A 19,545-nucleotide genomic window follows, 5' to 3' on the forward strand; every position below is an offset into this window, starting at 1 on the left:
TTGAAAATTAATAAATATGCCCAAAAGTATAATCTCTAAGTTTTTTAATCCTTATTAATATTACAAATGTGAAAGTGAGTTTGTTTGTTACCTATTACCGCCTTAATTACAAGCACGGTAATAATTTAATTTTTATTCAGTTAAAAAAAACTCCTCTGAGCTATCTTCGACTTGTTCGAATAAGAAGGAACTTACCATAATTGCTTCCCGTAGAGGAAAGAGAGTCAGATATTTTCTTCAGCTTGTATGACGTCATATCCAGTTTACTTATTTCGACATCAGCCTGAGACACACAACAATGCACATCGTAAATAATTCATATTAGGTACATTTACTAGCACTTATAAATTTAATAAGAATTCTGGTAAATATGACAAATTCTGAGGATATGCAGAGTAGATTTGATCTGAAATGATAACAGTGCTGAGAAAAAAGCTCAGCTCCTAGATATTTAGCACTGCAATAGAGGATTCGGTCTTCCGGGGAAGGAGGTGACAGTTATGGTAACATGCCACACAAGTGGAAAAATTAATTCAGTACGAATATACATACATGATAATTGACTTGGTTCAAAATTATAAAAAGCTGCAACTATGTATTTTAGTTTGGAACGGCAAAATAGACTTAACAGTGAATATATCTACAATATAAATACGTTATCGCTACCGCAAGCAAGGTCTTGCGCGTATGCACTGTCTCTACACATAGTTGAAAGCTTTCGCTTGTATCTGGGAGCTGGCTCCTCTTCTTTTATAATGGATGATAATGGAATGGTAATCTCACCTGCGCTAACGGTATACACTGGGAGGACGGTATACAAAGTTATATGAAAAACCATATCTGTCGTGTTTTGCGGCCAGATAAATTACTATGTAAATTCATATCCGTCCTGTAATTTAAAAATGGAATGTTCTTTTACTTCGATACATGGCTACCAAGAAGGTAACTAATAAAAGGTTTAATTTAAATTTCGAACTGGCTTGCAAATAGAAAGCTGTTTATTGAAAAAAAAAAAACAAGGGAACATTATGGCGCGTGAAAAATTATTAGTATTCGTCATTGAATTCAAAAAGTACTATACAAGCCTTGGCCACAACTAGGCATTGATGGACTCACGTATGTGTGCCTCGGCTACACCTCGGCCCACATTTGCACGTTCGTCCATCAATGCCTCAGTTGCTAGCTACTGCAGTAATGTACTATAAAGACAGATGGGGACAGCAAGGTCCGTCACGAGGGCGCACTGCTTTACTCACCTCATAGCCGTCGTCGGGGCGGGGCGCGTCGCTGCGGTCGCTGGCGTAGGGCGCGGGCGCACTGTCCTCGCTGGACGAGCACGCTGGTGAACTGCTGCCCGACGGGCACAGCAGCGGCGGTACCTGAACGACGCCACACCATCAACGCTATACCATTGTTTCCAATAGGTGATAATAAAATGATAACACAGCCTACCCTATTTGTACACGCGGGCGGGGAAGCAGTGAGAGATGATAGGTGAGGATGAAAAAGGTCAGTTGGCCCATAGCGATGAATTTATAGAGAATTAACTAAGATTTTGGTTTACAACGGGAAACGTACGGATGTGGCTTACAAGCGGTATCGAACCCTTGAGTCTTAGGAGAGATTTTGCCTCGCTCTGCGTGTTCTACCGCCTGTACAATGGATTGTGCTTAGAGGAATTGTTCAATATGATGCTCACAGCTACTTTCTACCATCATACGGCTCGCCATCGAAAGGGAGTTCATCTTCATGTCCTACAGCCTCAATGGTCTCGTACTGCACGGTTTCAGAGATGTTTCCTCCCACGAACATTCAGGTTTTGGAATGAGCTCCCTGCCGAGGTTTTCCCAAGAGACTACAGCATGGGGTTCTTCAAAAGGGGGGTAAAGAGGTTTCTTCAGGGTCGGCAACGCACGCGTAATACCTCTGGTATTGCAGGTGTTCATAGGCTACAAAAACCACTTACCATCTTGTTTGCCACCTCAGTGGTATAAAAAAAATGTGGATCTGCGAGGGTTACTCTTAATATAAATTACAATAGCTCGATATTCGATATATCGATAATGTGACAGAAAGTGACCTCTCGACTACCCCTCATCTTATGGTATCTGTTATTTATTTATTTAGAATAGAATAGAATATCAAATGGAGGCAAATGTAATGGACACACACAATGTATTTTATTTATATTTCTTTTTTATTATTATTTTTATTAAGGAATTTCGCGACTGACCCTTGGCCGCAACAGAACATCAGTGTTTTGCTTTTTTGAGGGCAAAGCAATAAACTGTGTTGTGACCATTTCGTGTTACTATGGCACGCACATGAAAGAAGGAAAATGTTTTTTTATATACTTTGCTTTTTGTTTCTTTTTGTTGCTTTTTTTGTTTTTCATTCTTTTATCTCTTTTACTGTGTATGTCTGTATTATGTGTATGTTTGTATTGTAATTTGTGAGATGTAAGTAATGCAAATAAATTATTTATCTATCTATATTGGAATTGAGACGTTTTGCATTTTCGAATTGCAATACTAGCGATATAAAAGTATCACATTGTTCTTAAAGATACATATTAGTGTAACTAGCCAATGCATACTATTGCAAGTTAATCCCAATTCTAAACTCATTCCTAATTGTTCTTAATAATTAACAACCTTAAAATGATTTGTGCATAATTCTATTCATGATCATCATATCAGCCGTTAACTGTCCACTGCTGAACATAGGCCCCCCATATAAAGGGGGTTTTGCCAGTAGTTGCCACGTTTGGCAGGCGGGTTGGCAACCCCAGTTGGTGATATTTTAAGATGGTCATTGCCCATTCCTCGATCATTAAATTCCCTTAGTCGCCTGTAACACGCCTCTAGTACAACACCTATGGGAAAGGAAGGGGTGGCCCATTCTATGGACCCGTGTGGTCCATAGAATAATAAGTATAATAGGCAAGTATAATAAGTTCCAATAAATTCGAAAGTTTGTTACGATCGATGGAGTGATATGCAATTATAATATACATTGTATCTACAAGAAGAAATCATTGGCATACATTTAAGGGCGTGTTCTATCAATGAAACTAAGTAGCTATTACTCAAAAAGGAAACATAAAAGTTCGTTAATACTCAATTTTCTCTGCCTATACCGTACAGGTTCTGTCATGAGATGGATTTTAAATGATGAAACCGTGGCTTTAATGGCTCAAAATGATTTTTGTCGTTCATAATCCAGAGATGACGAGATAAGATGACGTGAAGCAAGCGGCCGGTCGTAAAATGAAAAACCAAAACCTTGTCATATTAAAAAAAATTATTGGCATAATAAAAAATACAAAATAATTGGGATAAGGGCAGGAAGATAATAATTATCCAGGGAAAAATGTAAGTTTCCCTCACAGACAATCAAAAATATTATGATATTCACAAAATCTTATTTGTTTTATCATAATTTCAAAGTACGACTAGGTAACGTAACTAGCTCGATTTATTTATTTACTTGTATTTATATAAAAACTTTTCACTATCCAAAGAAGTACCTAAAAAAATATTTTTATTATAATATAAATTTTTACCGTTTGTTCATCCATCTTTATGTACAAATAACATCTTAGTTTCACTTCACATTATTACCACATTTATTTTCTTATAGATATCAAGGAAATTAAACACCATTGAACCACGGGGAAGGTACGCAAAATTACGTGTTTTATTAACGTGTAACTTTGTTATTTAGAGTTCACGTGCATTGCCTCCAATCGAGTGCATGTGTACGGACGCGACCGGCGAACGGACTACGTAGCGGCTCGACCACAAAGTACCTGGGTACGGTACGATATTGGATATCTTAATAAATTCCTATACTTACATATGTTCATTGTAAACTAGACACCCGCTCCAACTTCGCACAGATAGATAATTAAAAGACGTCTAATTTTTTTTAAATAAAATATAAACCAAGTGACTATCAGTAGATAATGTTAGAATTGATAGGTGAGAGATTTTTAAAATTGGTACTTTCTAAGTTTATCCATTACAAATAATGAAAATTTTTATTTCTCTTTTATAATATTGTTTTTTTTTTATACAACTTAGAATGGCAAACAAGCTGACGGCCCACCTGATGGAAAGTGGTAACTGTCGCCTATAGACATGAGCAATACTATGGACATAACAGAGTATACTGTTTCGACCACGATACCTCCCATGCGTTGCCATTCCTGAGGACTCAGGTGTTATTTCTCTTTACCTGTTTGTAAATTAACGCCATATAATATTAGGTAGATAGATACTCATTATTGTTTCCTCCATTAGTTTACAATAATAAACTTATTATAAATACAAACAATTACAAGAAAATATTACACTGACAAAACAATGGGCAGCCTTATAACTAAGAGCGACCTCTTCCAGGCAACCTTTAGATTTAGAAGAGTAATTATAGTTTAAGTGGAGAAGTTCTGTTCGTTTAATTGATAGAGCGGGGCTCTTGATGATAATATTATTGTGATAGTTGATTACTAGTATGATAGTTACACATTTTTTTTTTTTTTTTTAGAATTTTAGTTACACATTCATATAGTAAAATGCGGAACCCTGCTTGTATCTAGCAAGACATAAAAGTGCTGCCACCAAACCGGTCGCCGTTAATTCGATAATGTCGCGCACATTCCTATGAGACGAAATATGGGAATTTCTTTAGTTTGATTGGACGAACGTTTATTAAATTACTGGTAGAATGTTTTTTTTCTATGTTTTTTTTAACGAGACGTCGGATGCCGATGTATAAGAATATTTGTAGGCAGTAGGAATGTATTTGTTTTAATTAATAATGTATAAATTGCGCCACAAGGGTCCCGTTCTATTGTAACACATTTAGTTCCATTAATATTTTAAACTAGCTTTCGCCCGTGATTTCGTTCGAGTGTAATATTTGATTTATCGTGGATTTTGTCAAAGACATTAGGTTTTGTACAATTCATGTTTTAAATATTTACTTAATACATAAATCTCTTAGAAAAAACAGATAAGAGTATTTTCAAAATAGTATTGGCTAGTGGACAATGAATGAGGGTTACCTTTGCATGAGGGAGCGTGGGCATGCAGTGGCGGGCGCTGGGCTGCGCGGCCGCCACACGCAGCAGCGCCTCGCACACCGCGTGCAGCCCCCCGCCCTCGCCCGCCGCCACCCCCGCGCCGCACAGCACCGCCCGGATCAGGCTGCAGCTCGTTTCCTTAGACCGCTCCGAGGTCACATCTATACACCGGTATGGAAACCACTGTTAGACATGAGGAGACTAATTCTCATTGCCAACAATATGCCCTGTCGGGCGGGAAAGGATAGTTAGTGATGCGGACTATCAGTCCTATTGTTAGCAATATATCCTGTTAGGTCGACCTCTACGAGGCCCCCCTGGAAACCATCGTGCTGGATTCCAGGTGTATTCATCACAATGGGCTAACTGACCTGCCTTTTCATTCTCACTTATCAGGGTATAGCGCATTACTAACAATCCCTTTCCGCCGCTAGCTTGTTTGCAATATTGCAAAAAAATCTGGCACAGGTTTAATAATTTTACTATCATCATCACATTATATCAACCGCTAACTGGCCATAGCTAAAAATATGCCCCGAAAGAGGGTTTTTGCCAATAGTTGACACCCTTGACAAGTGGATTGGCAACTGCAGTTAGCTTTGGTGATATTTTAACAGGGACGCTGCTACGTATCCCTCGACCATTAAGATTCCTTAGTCGCCTCATACTGCATCCATGGGAAAGGAAAGATCAGCTATGTCGGGACCACATGACAATCTTATAATTTTACTGTAATAAAATAAAAGATTCTTTCCGCATTCCGTTTTATTTCTTACCGGCTGAATGAACATGAATAAGAAACCCGATCTAGTGTGTAACAAACTTCTATAATGCAGACAGATATCAATAGTTGCAATGCGAAATTTAACCTTGGGGACATTGACATAAGGATGGTGCGCAGTTGACAACGTATAGTGTAGACATCAATACTAAGGTATCCGATAACAGGCCGGTCCTAGACTCGATGTGTATTTTGAACAATTTGTAACATTAAACTGAGCTTCAGAGTCAAATGTCAAGGTTCGAGGGGTCATCTGTTACGAGTCAATGTTCGCGATTTCTGTTTGCATTTTGTTTATAACTTATCTCTACTTACATAATTGGAACAAAAAGTATAAGGAAGCCTCCTTTCTTTACAATAATAAGACAGTAAATTACAGGGTACAGGGGAATAACAACCGAGTCCTCAGGAATGGTAACGCATGGGGTATCATGGGCGAAACAGTATATTCTGTTATGTCCATAGTACTGCTCATGTCTATAGGCGACGGTTACCACTTTCCATAAGGTGGGCCGTCAGCATAGCGTTTAGCGACAGGTAGTGAAGTTACAGCTTACAGAAGTATAATCAAGAATGGCAATAGATGTAACAAGGTATTCCGAGATGCCCATAGGAATTCATGTTTATAGGAGTCTATTGCAACTTTTCATAAGGCTATCAGCTTGTTTTCCATTCTAAGTTGTAATATAAATATAAAAAAAAAAACTTATATTAATCTTATATTATTATCGTGTTATGAAAATTCGAACAAATGAGATCTGAGCATTTAACCTAAAACGCTCAACTAAGGCCGTTTAAAAAGTTCGATTCCAACCGAGAATTGAACTTCGGATCAGACATTATTTACTTAAAGCAATGTGCTTTAATTTTGCCCAATGACTTTATATACAATACATATTTTATTGTAATAAAAAATAGACTCACCGGATGCAGCCAACTGCACAGTTAACAGTGCCTCCAGTATTTTGATCAGAATCCGCGTCTCGGCTGGCCCGCACTCACAGTGACACAGGTAATGAAGCAGTAGCTTCAACAGGCCATAACTGTCTATGAACACGCTCTCACTCACAACGTACTCCCTAAACATAGGGCTATACAGGCATAGTTCTGCGCAAGTCTTCCAAAAGGTCCATATGTTCTTCAGCACCTCAATGTAATCTTCTATAGATTCTTCGATCACGCCCTCGTTTGAAGCAAAATCGCTTTTTACTTGTGGCACAGAAATCCGTCTGGATTGCACGTACTCTGAACCGGGCGTGAACGCTAACATCTCTTTTTCTTTGGTCAAATCGCTCAACTCGTCAAAGAGTTCATCTGTCAGTTTTAACTTAAATATTTTATAACACTTGTCAGTCATATCCGATAAAGACTTAAAAAGCATCTGCACAGAGGCCAGAGTACTTATCTCCCTGTAGTATGTTACTTCAGAGTTGTCTTTTATAAACTTGAATATTTCAACTGTGATAGCTATTTCGAGGATGGAACAACATTGATTTGAAAATTCAGACAATGACACTAATTCGAGAACATAACTGAGTCCGCCTTTTTGTATGAACTGTTCAGCAAATGGTATAGTATTTAGAAGGCTCGCAAATATGTTCAGACATGATACGGTGAGGAAGTAAGCGGACTCTTCCGCTCTTAATATGTACCTATGTTTAGCGACGATGAAGCTCGGATAGATGACGCTAAATAGAAGTTCATATTTCATTTCTGAGCGACATTTTGGTGTTACCCGCAATAAGTGACTGACCGTCGCGTGCAATACGTTATTATGGTTATCTAATTGAAGTAAAGAATTATAATGGATAAGAAAAGACCACACGCTCTTTCTTTCCATTGGACCGATCCCATGTGAACATTTTCTACCAATATCTCTTTTGTCTTCGGATGGTTCACAAATTGAGCACGGCAGCTGATCCGTAACTTTTGGTACAAGCACGCTCGCTCCTAACTCTCCATATACAGTATGCTCCAGTACTTGAAGACACAAGGAGGCTACGCTGTTATGCGTTAACATAAGTCTCACAATGCTTTCCATGAGAGTGCCTGGTGAGAAACAACAACACACCCCACAGTTCAACATTACTTTCAGAAGTTTGTTTCGTAACGCCGGTTCTGCGGATACCTCCTCATCTATTACTAAAGCAGTCAGCGTTCCGTACAGCACAGATATGCAGCACGCAGAGGCTATGGGCAGGTCGATGCTGGCCTCGCCCAGGATGTCGTGGTGGTGGTACATGCCAGCCGCCACCCGTTGCCGGCACGTTTTATGTCTACTCCTCGGACACGCAGCAGAGTGAATTACTTCACTCCTCACTCGTTTCATACCACAAATTAGTTTACCGACCGTCTCAATTAACTTCTTGATTAAAGTCACTGTCTCGTCATGTTTTACATCAGGTATCCTTATCATTAACTCTATGCAGTCTTTCAATAACCCACCTTTAAGGCACTCGGCATATAACCTAAACTGTTCTGTAAATTCTCGAAGTTTCTCCACTGTCCGGCACTGCATTAGTAGGCAATGGAAGAATGCAGTTATCGAATATGATATACCAAATACGAAATTGAGCAAATTTTCCGATTCAGTCTTATTTGATGTTTGAATATCTTTGGCACGATTATCGGTTTTCCGATATTTATTGCTAGATTTACAGACCACGTCTTCTAAGATTCGTAGCAGCATCGGCAGTATGCCGTTGTTGATTAGTTTGGCACATAAATCTGGATGCACGAGGACTTTGTCCAACGACACTATGAGTAGTTCCGTTAAAGCTACTTTGATTTCCGATGCTTCCTCTACGTCCTCCGAGGACTGTGACGGCACTGAACTAAACTGTAGAGAGCAGAGATTTCTCAGGGAAAAATTGATACACTGTACTGATATTTGTGATCCTTCCGCGCCGGATAAACTACTTTCAGCTCTGCATAGTTCTTGTAGCAGATCTATTATTAATAATACAAATTCGAAGGATGTTATTTCTGAATTGAGTATTTCTTTATGTTTGTCTGTCATATAGTCATCCACTTTCGGCTTGTCTTTCCGTGGCGTAGAGTAAGTATCACTATGTAGAGTTTCAAGAGGGTACTCGGCGGGGGATCGTACTGGGGTATTGAAATAATCGAAGCTATCGTCAGGCGTACAAACTTTAATGCCAATGGATCGATTCAAAATTTGGAGATCTTGATTGGAATCACTATCTTCTGTGGAAGGATCACTATGTTTAATTAATTTTCTTTTGCTTTTACTTTCTGCAACGTCGGCTTTACTTTGAGCACCGTGTCTGGATCTAATATGAAATAGAATGCAGCAGATTAATGATTTATTTTAATTTAAATAAATACAGAATCAGACAAAACAAAACTTACTTTCCAATAACGGAACCTTTCTCTGATGATGCTGCGGAGGTCACTTTGGATCCTTGAATACTAACAGGTTTCTGTTGTGACCATATCCTAAAAAGAAAAATATTATTAGCTACGTCATCAAATCTAGGGCAGGCTTCAAGTTAGAAAAGGCTGTGTTAAGATCGATGTGTCTCTTATGTGTGTTATTGACGAGAAGGGAGGAGATTTTCAATATTAGAAACTAATTGCTAGCACACCTGCCGTCTAGAAATCATTGTTCTTGATTTCACTTATCATTCACAAGTAATCTGCCATTATATATCGATAGTACAGATGGGTTTGCCATTCCATTATCATCTCATAAAAAACATACATGCAGTTTAATACATTGTAATACATAAAAAAATAAATAAATGAGATTTATCTGGGGAAATGTCTATGTAACTTCCATCGTATCTTTACAACTAGCTGTTTATCAAAACTGAATAAAAATAGGCATACAGGTACAGCTTTTTTACAGTCTGATAATCATTACAATAACTACGCGTAAAAATATGTTATCAAAAACATTATAATCATTCTTTTTATCTCTATACAAATTAAAACGGTAAATGTTTGGGTAGTTAAAGCTATTTTTCTTATACACAAGAATGCCTTGAATTTCATTATAATACAATAACTGGCAAAATAAACAACGAGATGCCGTGAGTCACGCACATATAGAAATTATATTTTGGCAATCCCAATAATTATTATCAATTAGCAAATATTGTGAGGCCACATGTGTTTCGGTTATCGAATAGAAGTACGCGTTTGAAATTTAACACCAATATAATCTCATTATCTCGTTGCCGTGAGGTCCCGGTATATAACGGGCCACTAATTCTCTTCCCATGGGTGTCGTAAGAGGTGACAAGAGGAACTTAAATGTCGATGGATAGGTATCTCTCTTAAAACATCATCGAAGGCTCACTGTGGTTGCCAACCGGTCTGTCAAGCGTGGTAACTATTGGCAAAACTCTCCTTTATTGAGGAGGCCTATGTTCAGAAGTGGATAGTTAAGCGCTGATATAGTACAATGTCGTTAAATCAGGGGGAAGGGGGTTGAGGAACCGTTTTTGCTTTGAAATTTTTGTTATAAATCTGAATAATGTATTCCTTTTCGCTCTTTTGTGTTCACAAATTATTGGTTTAAACAAATAAGTTCAGTTGGAGTAAGGTACATTCTCGTACATAGATAAAATCTCAAATACGATTTTGTTGGATCGAATGTAAATTAGGTACCTACCAAACAATAGAAACTAAACAAGTTAGTAGAAGATTCCCAAATATTTGCCGGAAGCTTCAATTTTGTTTATTTGTGAGACTTTAAGGTAGTCAGTGGAGTCAGATGGCTCAGGACCGTTCCTTATGGCCGTCTATGGAGGAAGCCTATGTTCAGCAGTGGACATATAATGTCTGAGAGGATGATGACGAAACTTTAAGACTTCCAAACCAAAAGCTTTCTCAGAAACTTAACTGTTATCATCTAGCCTGAAAAAATAAAGTCAACTTGTGGAAATCCAATCATCCTGCTCCCTCAGATTTCGTTCTGATCAGCTGAACACCTGCCTCCGGATGGCGACTTGCAGTGGACAATCTGAAAATCGCTCAATAGACTGCGAATCTAGGTTGGACGCTGCAAGTACAACTTGATGAAATGGGGTATTATTTCTCAAAGGGAAATTATTTCGCAGAGCATGTCTCATCTCCTGTCCTGTCTATGTATCCTTGATCCTGCACGAAGGAGGATGTGAACAAGACATATCACAGAAAAATAATACCTTATCAATTTATGTATAGTTTGAACTACTTACTTGTGTGAGAATAGCTGGTGTATGGGTGTCCGTGACGAAGCTGGTGAAAGACAACGCTGCTGGGAAGGTGATGGAGTGCCGCTCAGCTCGCCGTACAGCCAGATCAGTACCGAGCTCAGCTGTCTGCAGCAGGATAGACCCTGGATAAAAAGACCAGTGAATTGTCAAATTGTCTTCAATCAATCAAATAATTTCCATTACTAAATAATTTTAAAATTTCGTTCCACGAAAAAAAAAACAGCCTCGTCAATGGTGAAAAAATTAATATGAATCCAAAACAGGAATAACTCTCGCTTATAAAAAGAATGACCAAAATCGGTAATTTCGGAATTAGTGAAGGTTATGCGTAACTTATACATACACTTACAAATATACATATGCACCATTAATAAAAAAAAAAAATTGTAACATCATCTGTACTAATTTTATTCTTTCTTTTTAAACTCGAGGGTTATTCCAAGTTAATTCCATATTAATACCTTTAGCATTAACGTAACTGATCTGCTTCATCCTCACCTATCATCACTTACTGGTGCCCCGCCGGTGTATACCGATATATGTATAACGCAGGTGGGGTTACCATTCCAGCATCCATTAAAAAAAATCCGGTCACGAGAGTGAAGTCGCGGGTAAACCATCACCTCTGCCCTTCATACGCTCTCTGTTTTTACCTAATAATTAGCTGGTAGAGAATGCCATATGGCATTAAGCTCGCTATTTCTACGAAGTTTTATTGTGAATAAATAAATAAAAGCTAGTATCTTCATATTTTCAAGAGAGACATGACAAAGCCATTTGCTTAATTGTCTCCTGTAGAGATTATTCTAATGTCTAAAGTCATTTATTTATTTTTGGTTATTTTTGGTACAATAAAAAGTTAAATAAATAAAAATTCAACTTCTGCTAAATAAATAACCAACTTTAATAATTGACGATAACTTCAAATTATGCATACAGACATGTTTCATTGATAAAACTTAAGAGAGCATACATATTTATATGTATACATGTTTATCATATGTTAAATGTTATTTATCAATAACTGTGTATAATGCGGCCGGGGCCACGGGTCAGCTCCTCCGAATCATTGTATCGGTTCATATGAGGACATTGACAATAATACATTATACAACTTTTGTGGGCATTTTACATCTAGATTAATAAGAATCCTTGTTTGCCATTCTAAGTTGTATAAAAAAAAAAATCAATGATACATAATATGCCAGCTACATTTTTTTTATTGTAACTTCGAATGGTAAACAAGTGGATTGTTCACAAAGCGGTATCCATTGTTTATAGACATGAACAGTACCATGGACAACAATATAGTCGATATTGCGTCGTCCATGATACCCATTACGCGTTGCCATTTCTGAAGACGAACATGTTATGACTTGCCTACCAAAGTTACGATATAAAGTACCTATGTATTAATCTACAACGGTTTATCAAAGTTTAAAACTATTCAGAAGAATGACTGAGTGTTTTGACACTCAGTACTACCATTAGTAAGGTATCTGTCATTTTAAATTATTACTGATGGTACTTTTGTATGAGCGTCGAATGTACGTGCTAACACATTATTTCGGGGGGAAAGGGATTATTAACAATGGAGTTTGACAGCCCCATTGCTAGCAATATGCCCTATTAGCAATATGACCTCCACGTAGTTCCCCCTGGAAACCATCGTGACAATTCTTGTTGAATTTGTCACGATGGGCTAATTGACCTGCTTTATCGTCACCTATTATCCTTCACTGGTGCCCCGCCGGTGTATACTAATAGCGCGGGTGGGGTTACCATTCTATTATCACCCATTAAAAAACACATTATTTCAGCCGTGAAATAAAAACAATGAATTACAATATTGTATCCTTACCTCAACTCCTAAGGCTCTGAGCAGAACGAGACATCGCCAAGCGACTCCACCGAGTAAATACTTTCTGAGAATCTCGGCGGAGGACTGTAAATTGGCTATCGTGAAAAGGCTGGTCGGCTGCACCCTCGCGTCTTCTGTTTTGATCTCTGTATGAAGGCAAATCACTGCTTCAAATTTCTTAAAACTGTATAATAATATTCTGCATTTATTCCTTAATTAGAACATTTATTCCTGAATTAGAGTTGATATCAAGTAATGTAATTTATACTACACCTACTATTTATTGCCTCTAGAGCAATTTTGTGGTACCTCATTTCGACATTATATATTCGAGAAACGCTATTATATATATATATTCTTTATATATTCATGGTAGACTCACTGATATATATATATATATATATATATATATATATATATATATATATATATATATATATATATATATATATATATATATATATATATGTGTTGCAAAAGGGACATTTAATGCGAAATTAACATTTGTTTTATAATATATATATACACCCCTAGTGCTTTGTTTCTGGTATTCATTTATGTCTTTAAAGAAATGTAGTCCAAATTCAAAAATAAGCACATGACACGATAACCTTGACACGATAACTACTCGTATTTATCCTCAAGCGAACTACACGAGCAAACGAACAAACGAGCAAATAAAGTTATCATTCATTCATACATACAATTTCCATCAATGTTGTGGTATAGAGTATAATGTAACTAAATATATATTTTGTAAGTTGAGTGTTTATTTGAAATATTTATCTGGGGACAAGATTACCTGGCGGTGTAGGTTCGGGCGACTCTTCGAAGACGGGCGTTTCCTTCCCTGAGCAAACGGTGTCGAGGCATGGTAGCGGCACAGTATAATGCGTGTTGATGGACGAGGTGACGCGGTGGATGCCGCATAGTAGCTCGCAGCCGACCAACGTCACCACCCCACTGACAGGGCTGAGAGATGAAAATCACAATAGCCTAATGTGACGACAACTGTGATGGTCACGATTTGGCAATCCACTGAAGTTCTTTAGAGATAGATTTCATATAAAAATTCCAAATTCAAATTAGTGAAGGGAGATTGGTGTTATTAGTAACGAGTTAGTCTTCAAATAGAGCCCTAGGAACCATATGAATTTAATTTCATTCACCATAACCTAAGTCATAAATATCAAGAATATATATAAACTCAGCCACAAACTTACAGGTTACATCCTTATCTATCCACCCACACTTCGCTAAAATCAGTCCATTTTTTTTTTATTTTTGTAGTTGCGATTTGTCAGTGTGTGTGAATAGGGATACCTAAATATTGAAATAGTAACAACGAAAAATGACGTGTTTTGTCTAAAAAAGATATGCATCAGCCAACATTTGACTATTTTTTTAAACATATTTTGACAGTTGACACTCCATCAAGATGCATATTATCTGCGTACAAGGTACTTTGTACAAAAGTCGTTTGCTTGGGTACCTCTATCCCATTTGTGTTTCAACCGTAAAGCAGTTGTTTGCATGGCTGTGTTTCGGTTTGAAGGGTGGGATATGGCGTGAATTTACAGGGTACAGAGGAATAACACCTGAGTACTCAGGAATGGCAACGCATGGGGGGTATCATGGGCGAAACAGTATACTCTGTTATGTCCATGGTACTGCTCATGTCTATAGGCGACGGTTACCACTTTCCATCAGGTGGGCCGTCAGCTTGTTTGCCATTCTAAGTTGTATAAAAAAAATCTTTTAAAGATCCATCATATTTTTCTTACCAAAAGTTAATTAGTTCCTTAGGATTCGCTCCGTCATTTGTTCTTATCAGGAATTCCGCCAAGAACAAATCGAGCCAAGTCGATTTCTGCAACAAAAAGTCTCGTTAAAGATACGGCGGTGAGCATCAATTAACATTTATATTCTTAGCCAATTCAATGTAATAGTTCATTTCCGCGCATCGCTGGAAGACATTTGATCATGTATGCAAGCTGAAATCGAAATCGATAGTAGTATGTAAAATTAAGAATTCATATATATCTATGTATATATATTCTTTATTGCACTAAAACATACAGTAACAACAATAAGTTAATAACAATGTTAGCAAAGGCGAACTTATCTCTAAAAGAGATTTCTTCCAGTCAACCTAACGCAGTGGCATAGGAAGCAGTGAGTGGGCAGTAATAGTGCACGACAGAAATTTTAATAAATATTTATATAAATTATAAATAATTATATATATACATATATACACACACACACACACACATACATACATATATATATATATATACATACATATACACACATACATACACACGTTAAATACAACATATAAATATCAAATACAAGAGAACACAGTGATGACAGTCTTCTAATCATTTTTATTCATATCCATGCAATAAAATTTAGATTCCTAAATTACTTGTGTTCATAGGCTACGGTAACCACTTACCATCAGGTGGGCTGTATGCTTGTTTGTCACCTTAGTGGTATAAAAAAAAAACTTTGGCCAAGAGATCATTTTTCCAAAATGAACTAACTAATGGACGGTCGTAAAACTATAACCCAAATCTTTTTGTAATATGGATAAAAAAAAAACATATTACGCCGACCCCAAATAAATTGGGATAAGGGTAGGAAGATGATGATGTAATCTTACCTTTTATCTCTTTTTTTGTATATCTCGATATGTTATTATTTGTGTTTTTTTTCATACAACTTAGAATAGCAAATAAGCTGACGGCCCACTTAATGGAAAGTGGTAACCGTCGCCTATAGACATGAGCAGTACCATGGACACACCAGAGTATACTGTTTCGCCCATGATACCTCCCATGCGTTGCCATTTCTGGAGACTAAGATGTTATTCATCTGTACCCTGTAAATTCACGCCATATCCCACTCTTCAAACCGAAACACAGCCATGCAAACACAACTGCTTCACGGTTGAACACGAATGGGACAGAGGTACCCAAGCAAACGACTTCTAACTTGTGTGCTGCAAGTACTGCAAATAAATTATATATCTTTCTATCTACCTCATAAGTGCCAGTCTCTGCTTTGAAGAAATGATCCCAATACGTCTTGAGAGTGTTTGGTTCTCCTTCCGTCGCCATGTTCACCAAGTGCCGTCCTGTAACAAGGCTTAAATTGTAGTAAATAGTTCCCATGAGGTCATACCAGGGTCATCCTGGCATTGAATGGACCACCCCTTCCCTTGCCCGTAAGAGTTGTAAGAGGCATCTAAAGGAACTTGTAACTTGGCGCCTCTTTTGGGTTTGGCGGCTGCGATCGCGTATTGGATAAGGTGTATTTAGGGGGGGGGGAGGGAGGGATATTAATAGTGGGGACTAATAACCTCCTAATAATATACTCTATAAGATTAACTTTTACGCGATTTCTTCTAGAGGCCATTACGGTTAATTTGTGGTGAATTCGTCACGGTAGACTAATTTGACTTCTTTCACATTTATATACGCGTTTTACACTTCATTGTCACTCATAAAAAAGGTAGGGCATAGCATGGAATGGGGCCACCGGACCATATTGTGGTTATTGGTGGTTGTTGGTTGGGGGAGGGTTAAATTAGTTATTTAATCTAGGTCAGAATGATTTTATATTCGATGTTTATATACGTGCACAACGGTAATTTTGTGAACTCACTGTGTTTCTCATTTCTGACTTCATTCAGAAGTCTTCTACAGGAGGCGTATAGCGCTGTGCAAATATTTCCGTCGGGCATATAAAAAAATAATATATCATAAAAAGATTGAATATAAGTTTTAGAAATAATATTGATTTTATTTCCTCTTAATAAAGCTGAGATATTTATTGTTATAGGCTACCGCAAACAATACGGAGCGCCACAGCACCGTTATCTGTGTGCCCTGCTAGCTACAGCCCTCTATCAGGGTTTCTATTGTTTGTTATAAACTACTTGACGATATATTATCATTGAGCAAACAACAAAACGTTTCTAAGCTTATTGTGGATCAAAATACCTAACTGCATTTTTATTATGCCGTGTGGTCTTGGCATAGAATGGGCCACTCCTTTCTATCCCCTATTTCTGAGTCGTAAAAGGCGACTATGGGAATTTAATGGTCGAGGGATAGGTAGCTGCGTCTTTTAAAACATTACGAAAGCTTAACTGTGGTTGCCAACCCGCTAGTCAAGCTTAGCAAATACTGGCAAAATCTTCTCTTATAAAGGATGTTCAGCAGTGGACAGTTAACGGCTGATGATGATTTTTAACAAGGGGGTCTGGATGGAGGCCGCCTTTAAAGATAATAATGGGAGTTAACATACCCATTAAAATTATCGCCATTTCTACCCTGATTACAGAGTAGTGTTACCAAATGTTCATTGCTTGGTTTTTCGTCATATTTCTTTTTGAAAATTAATTATAATCTTCATTCGGATTTAAAACGAGTTTTAAATAGTATCTTTGTTGAGTCACTTACATGTGTACATCGAATAAATATAATTTCTGGAAGTCACAATATACTTTCTTATGTACTCATATATCTAGGCAGAAGTAATTACATTTTAGACAAGTTCATATATTCACCATATATCTGTACCCATCGTTTAAGAACATAATATTGTATAATTATTAATAAAAATTTGAATTATTATTATTACCTATCAAAACTGCGAAATAAAGTTTACGTTGGGGAAAGTGAAATTAATCTCTTACATTTTAGAAGACATAGTACAGGAGGTACTAATGAACAAATCCTGAACATAATAATACAAAAATATATTGATATTAAATATAATTTTCATGTTTTAATAATACTATATTCTCAAATAATAATAATACCTTTTTATTGTTATTTTTTGCGTATCTAATATAGTAAACACGTGAACTGAACCAGTAATTTGGCGGGAAATCTCGCAACGTGTTTGCCGAACGATCGACCGGACGGCGGGGCGGCGACTGGAGGAAACCTTATCGTGCCGGTCATAACTTATAGGATAGTGAGAAACGTAGATAATTGTATTTGTATATTATTATTTGCCGACTTCTTAGATTTTCATGTAATATTTACACACAGTAGTAGCTATATTGAAACAGTAGTTTAATTCATTCTTTGACAGAATATAAATATTTTTAATTTAAAATTGATATTTGGTTTTTAAATAAGTTTAACAGCAGTTTATATAGCCAGTTATAATCTTAACTTAAACAAGTCTAGCATTCAAGTCACTTAACAATCTGAGGTTACTTTCACATTATAATGCTGGTTACAGTTCTCAGTTTGATCTTGGTCTAATAAAATACTATCATGTAAAAAATAATCTGTATATTCGTATTATCTGTAACAGCATATACAGGGGGAAAGGGATTGTTAGTAATGGGATGAGATTGGCCCACTGCTAGCAATATATCCTATCAGGTCAACCTCCACACAGTTCCCCCTGGCAACCATCCTTGTTAATTATTGATGAATTTGTCAAGATGGGCCAACTCACCGATAAGTGAGAATCATCCTCACTTCATCTTTCACTGATGCCCGACCAATGTATTTTGATAGCATAGGTGAGGTTACCATTTCATTATCATCCATTAAAGAAAAACAGCATATACATATATATCAGCCATGATCAGTTTCAAAGTGTTCATCAGACATTATACTTTGCTAATTTTCTGTATTTCTTACTAAAACACTGTATCTTCCATTTGTGCTCGTTGCTGATTGATTTAGACACTACATAGCTAGTTTAAGACAAGCTTGTTGCTGGCAACACACACTGATGATGCTAGCTTATTTATTTAAAAAGTAAGTACCAAATTAATTACTTCTTCAATTAATGAATTATAGAAAAATTACTACTAGTCAATATAGCTAGTACTGCTATTTTTTTTTTTTTTTTACAACACAGGGGGCAAACGAGCATGCGGCTCACCTGATGGTAAGTGACTACCGCCGCCCATGATCACCCACAACACCAGCGGCATTGCAGGTGTGCTGCCGGCCTTTTAAAAAGGAACACACTTTTCTTGAAGGTTATGTTGTCGTATCGGTTCGGAAATACTGCTGCTGGAAGTTGATTCCAAAGAATGGTTGTGCGTGGAAGACCGCCACTCGTCCAGATGATTGGGATGAAACTTTAGTTTGTGGCGGGTTGTACGGTGGTGAAAATCAGCAGCAGGTATCAATCCGAACAATTCCTCAGAACACTCCCCATGATAAATTCGGTAGAAGATGCACAGAGATGCAACATCTCTGCGCAGTTTCAGTGGGTCGAGTCGGACAGTAAGGCGTTGACTATCGATAATTCGAGCCGCCCGACTTTGAATATTGCTATACATATTTTATGCATATTAAAGGCAAAAAAACCAACGGCCCACCTGATGAAAAGTGACAACCATCGCCTAAGGACATAAATAGTACCATGCAATACATGGTGACATCCATGGTGCTGTTCATGTATTACCATCATAGGCATATATAGAAATGGGGGCTGGGTGGAACATTCCTATGCTAGAATTGCCTAGTGCCAATAATATAATAATAATATCGAACTTTGAGGAGATACAAGGGTACATGTGGTGTTTTTAAAGTTTCAAGCCAGC

The 19,545-nt window shown here is 37.3% G+C and overlaps 1 protein-coding gene and 1 long non-coding RNA gene across 2 annotated transcripts in view; one reads left to right on the plus strand and one right to left on the minus strand.

The window, feature by feature from the left end:
* Positions 1 to 19,545, minus strand: part of LOC113517837 (lysosomal-trafficking regulator) — a 75,954-nt gene that overhangs the window by 52,699 nt on the left and 3,710 nt on the right. The window contains 10 exon segments of the mRNA XM_052898683.1: positions 196 to 283; positions 1,257 to 1,379; positions 5,069 to 5,247; positions 6,792 to 9,160; positions 9,240 to 9,326; positions 11,075 to 11,214; positions 12,954 to 13,099; positions 13,756 to 13,925; positions 14,738 to 14,823; positions 16,001 to 16,095. Of these exon segments, the coding sequence (XP_052754643.1) occupies positions 196 to 283; positions 1,257 to 1,379; positions 5,069 to 5,247; positions 6,792 to 9,160; positions 9,240 to 9,326; positions 11,075 to 11,214; positions 12,954 to 13,099; positions 13,756 to 13,925; positions 14,738 to 14,823; positions 16,001 to 16,078 (3,466 nt within the window). The 5' untranslated portion in view covers positions 16,079 to 16,095.
* On the plus strand, positions 3,748 to 5,796 carry LOC128201511 (uncharacterized). Its single transcript, XR_008253269.1, has 3 exons — positions 3,748 to 3,815; positions 5,084 to 5,257; positions 5,704 to 5,796. It is a non-coding gene; the product is annotated as an uncharacterized LOC128201511 (long non-coding RNA).

The sequence above is a fragment of the Galleria mellonella genome, unplaced genomic scaffold, assembly GCF_026898425.1.
Source record: "Galleria mellonella isolate WM207_F2 unplaced genomic scaffold, CSIRO_AGI_GalMel_v1 utg537, whole genome shotgun sequence".
Classification (NCBI taxonomy): domain Eukaryota; kingdom Metazoa; phylum Arthropoda; class Insecta; order Lepidoptera; family Pyralidae; genus Galleria; species Galleria mellonella.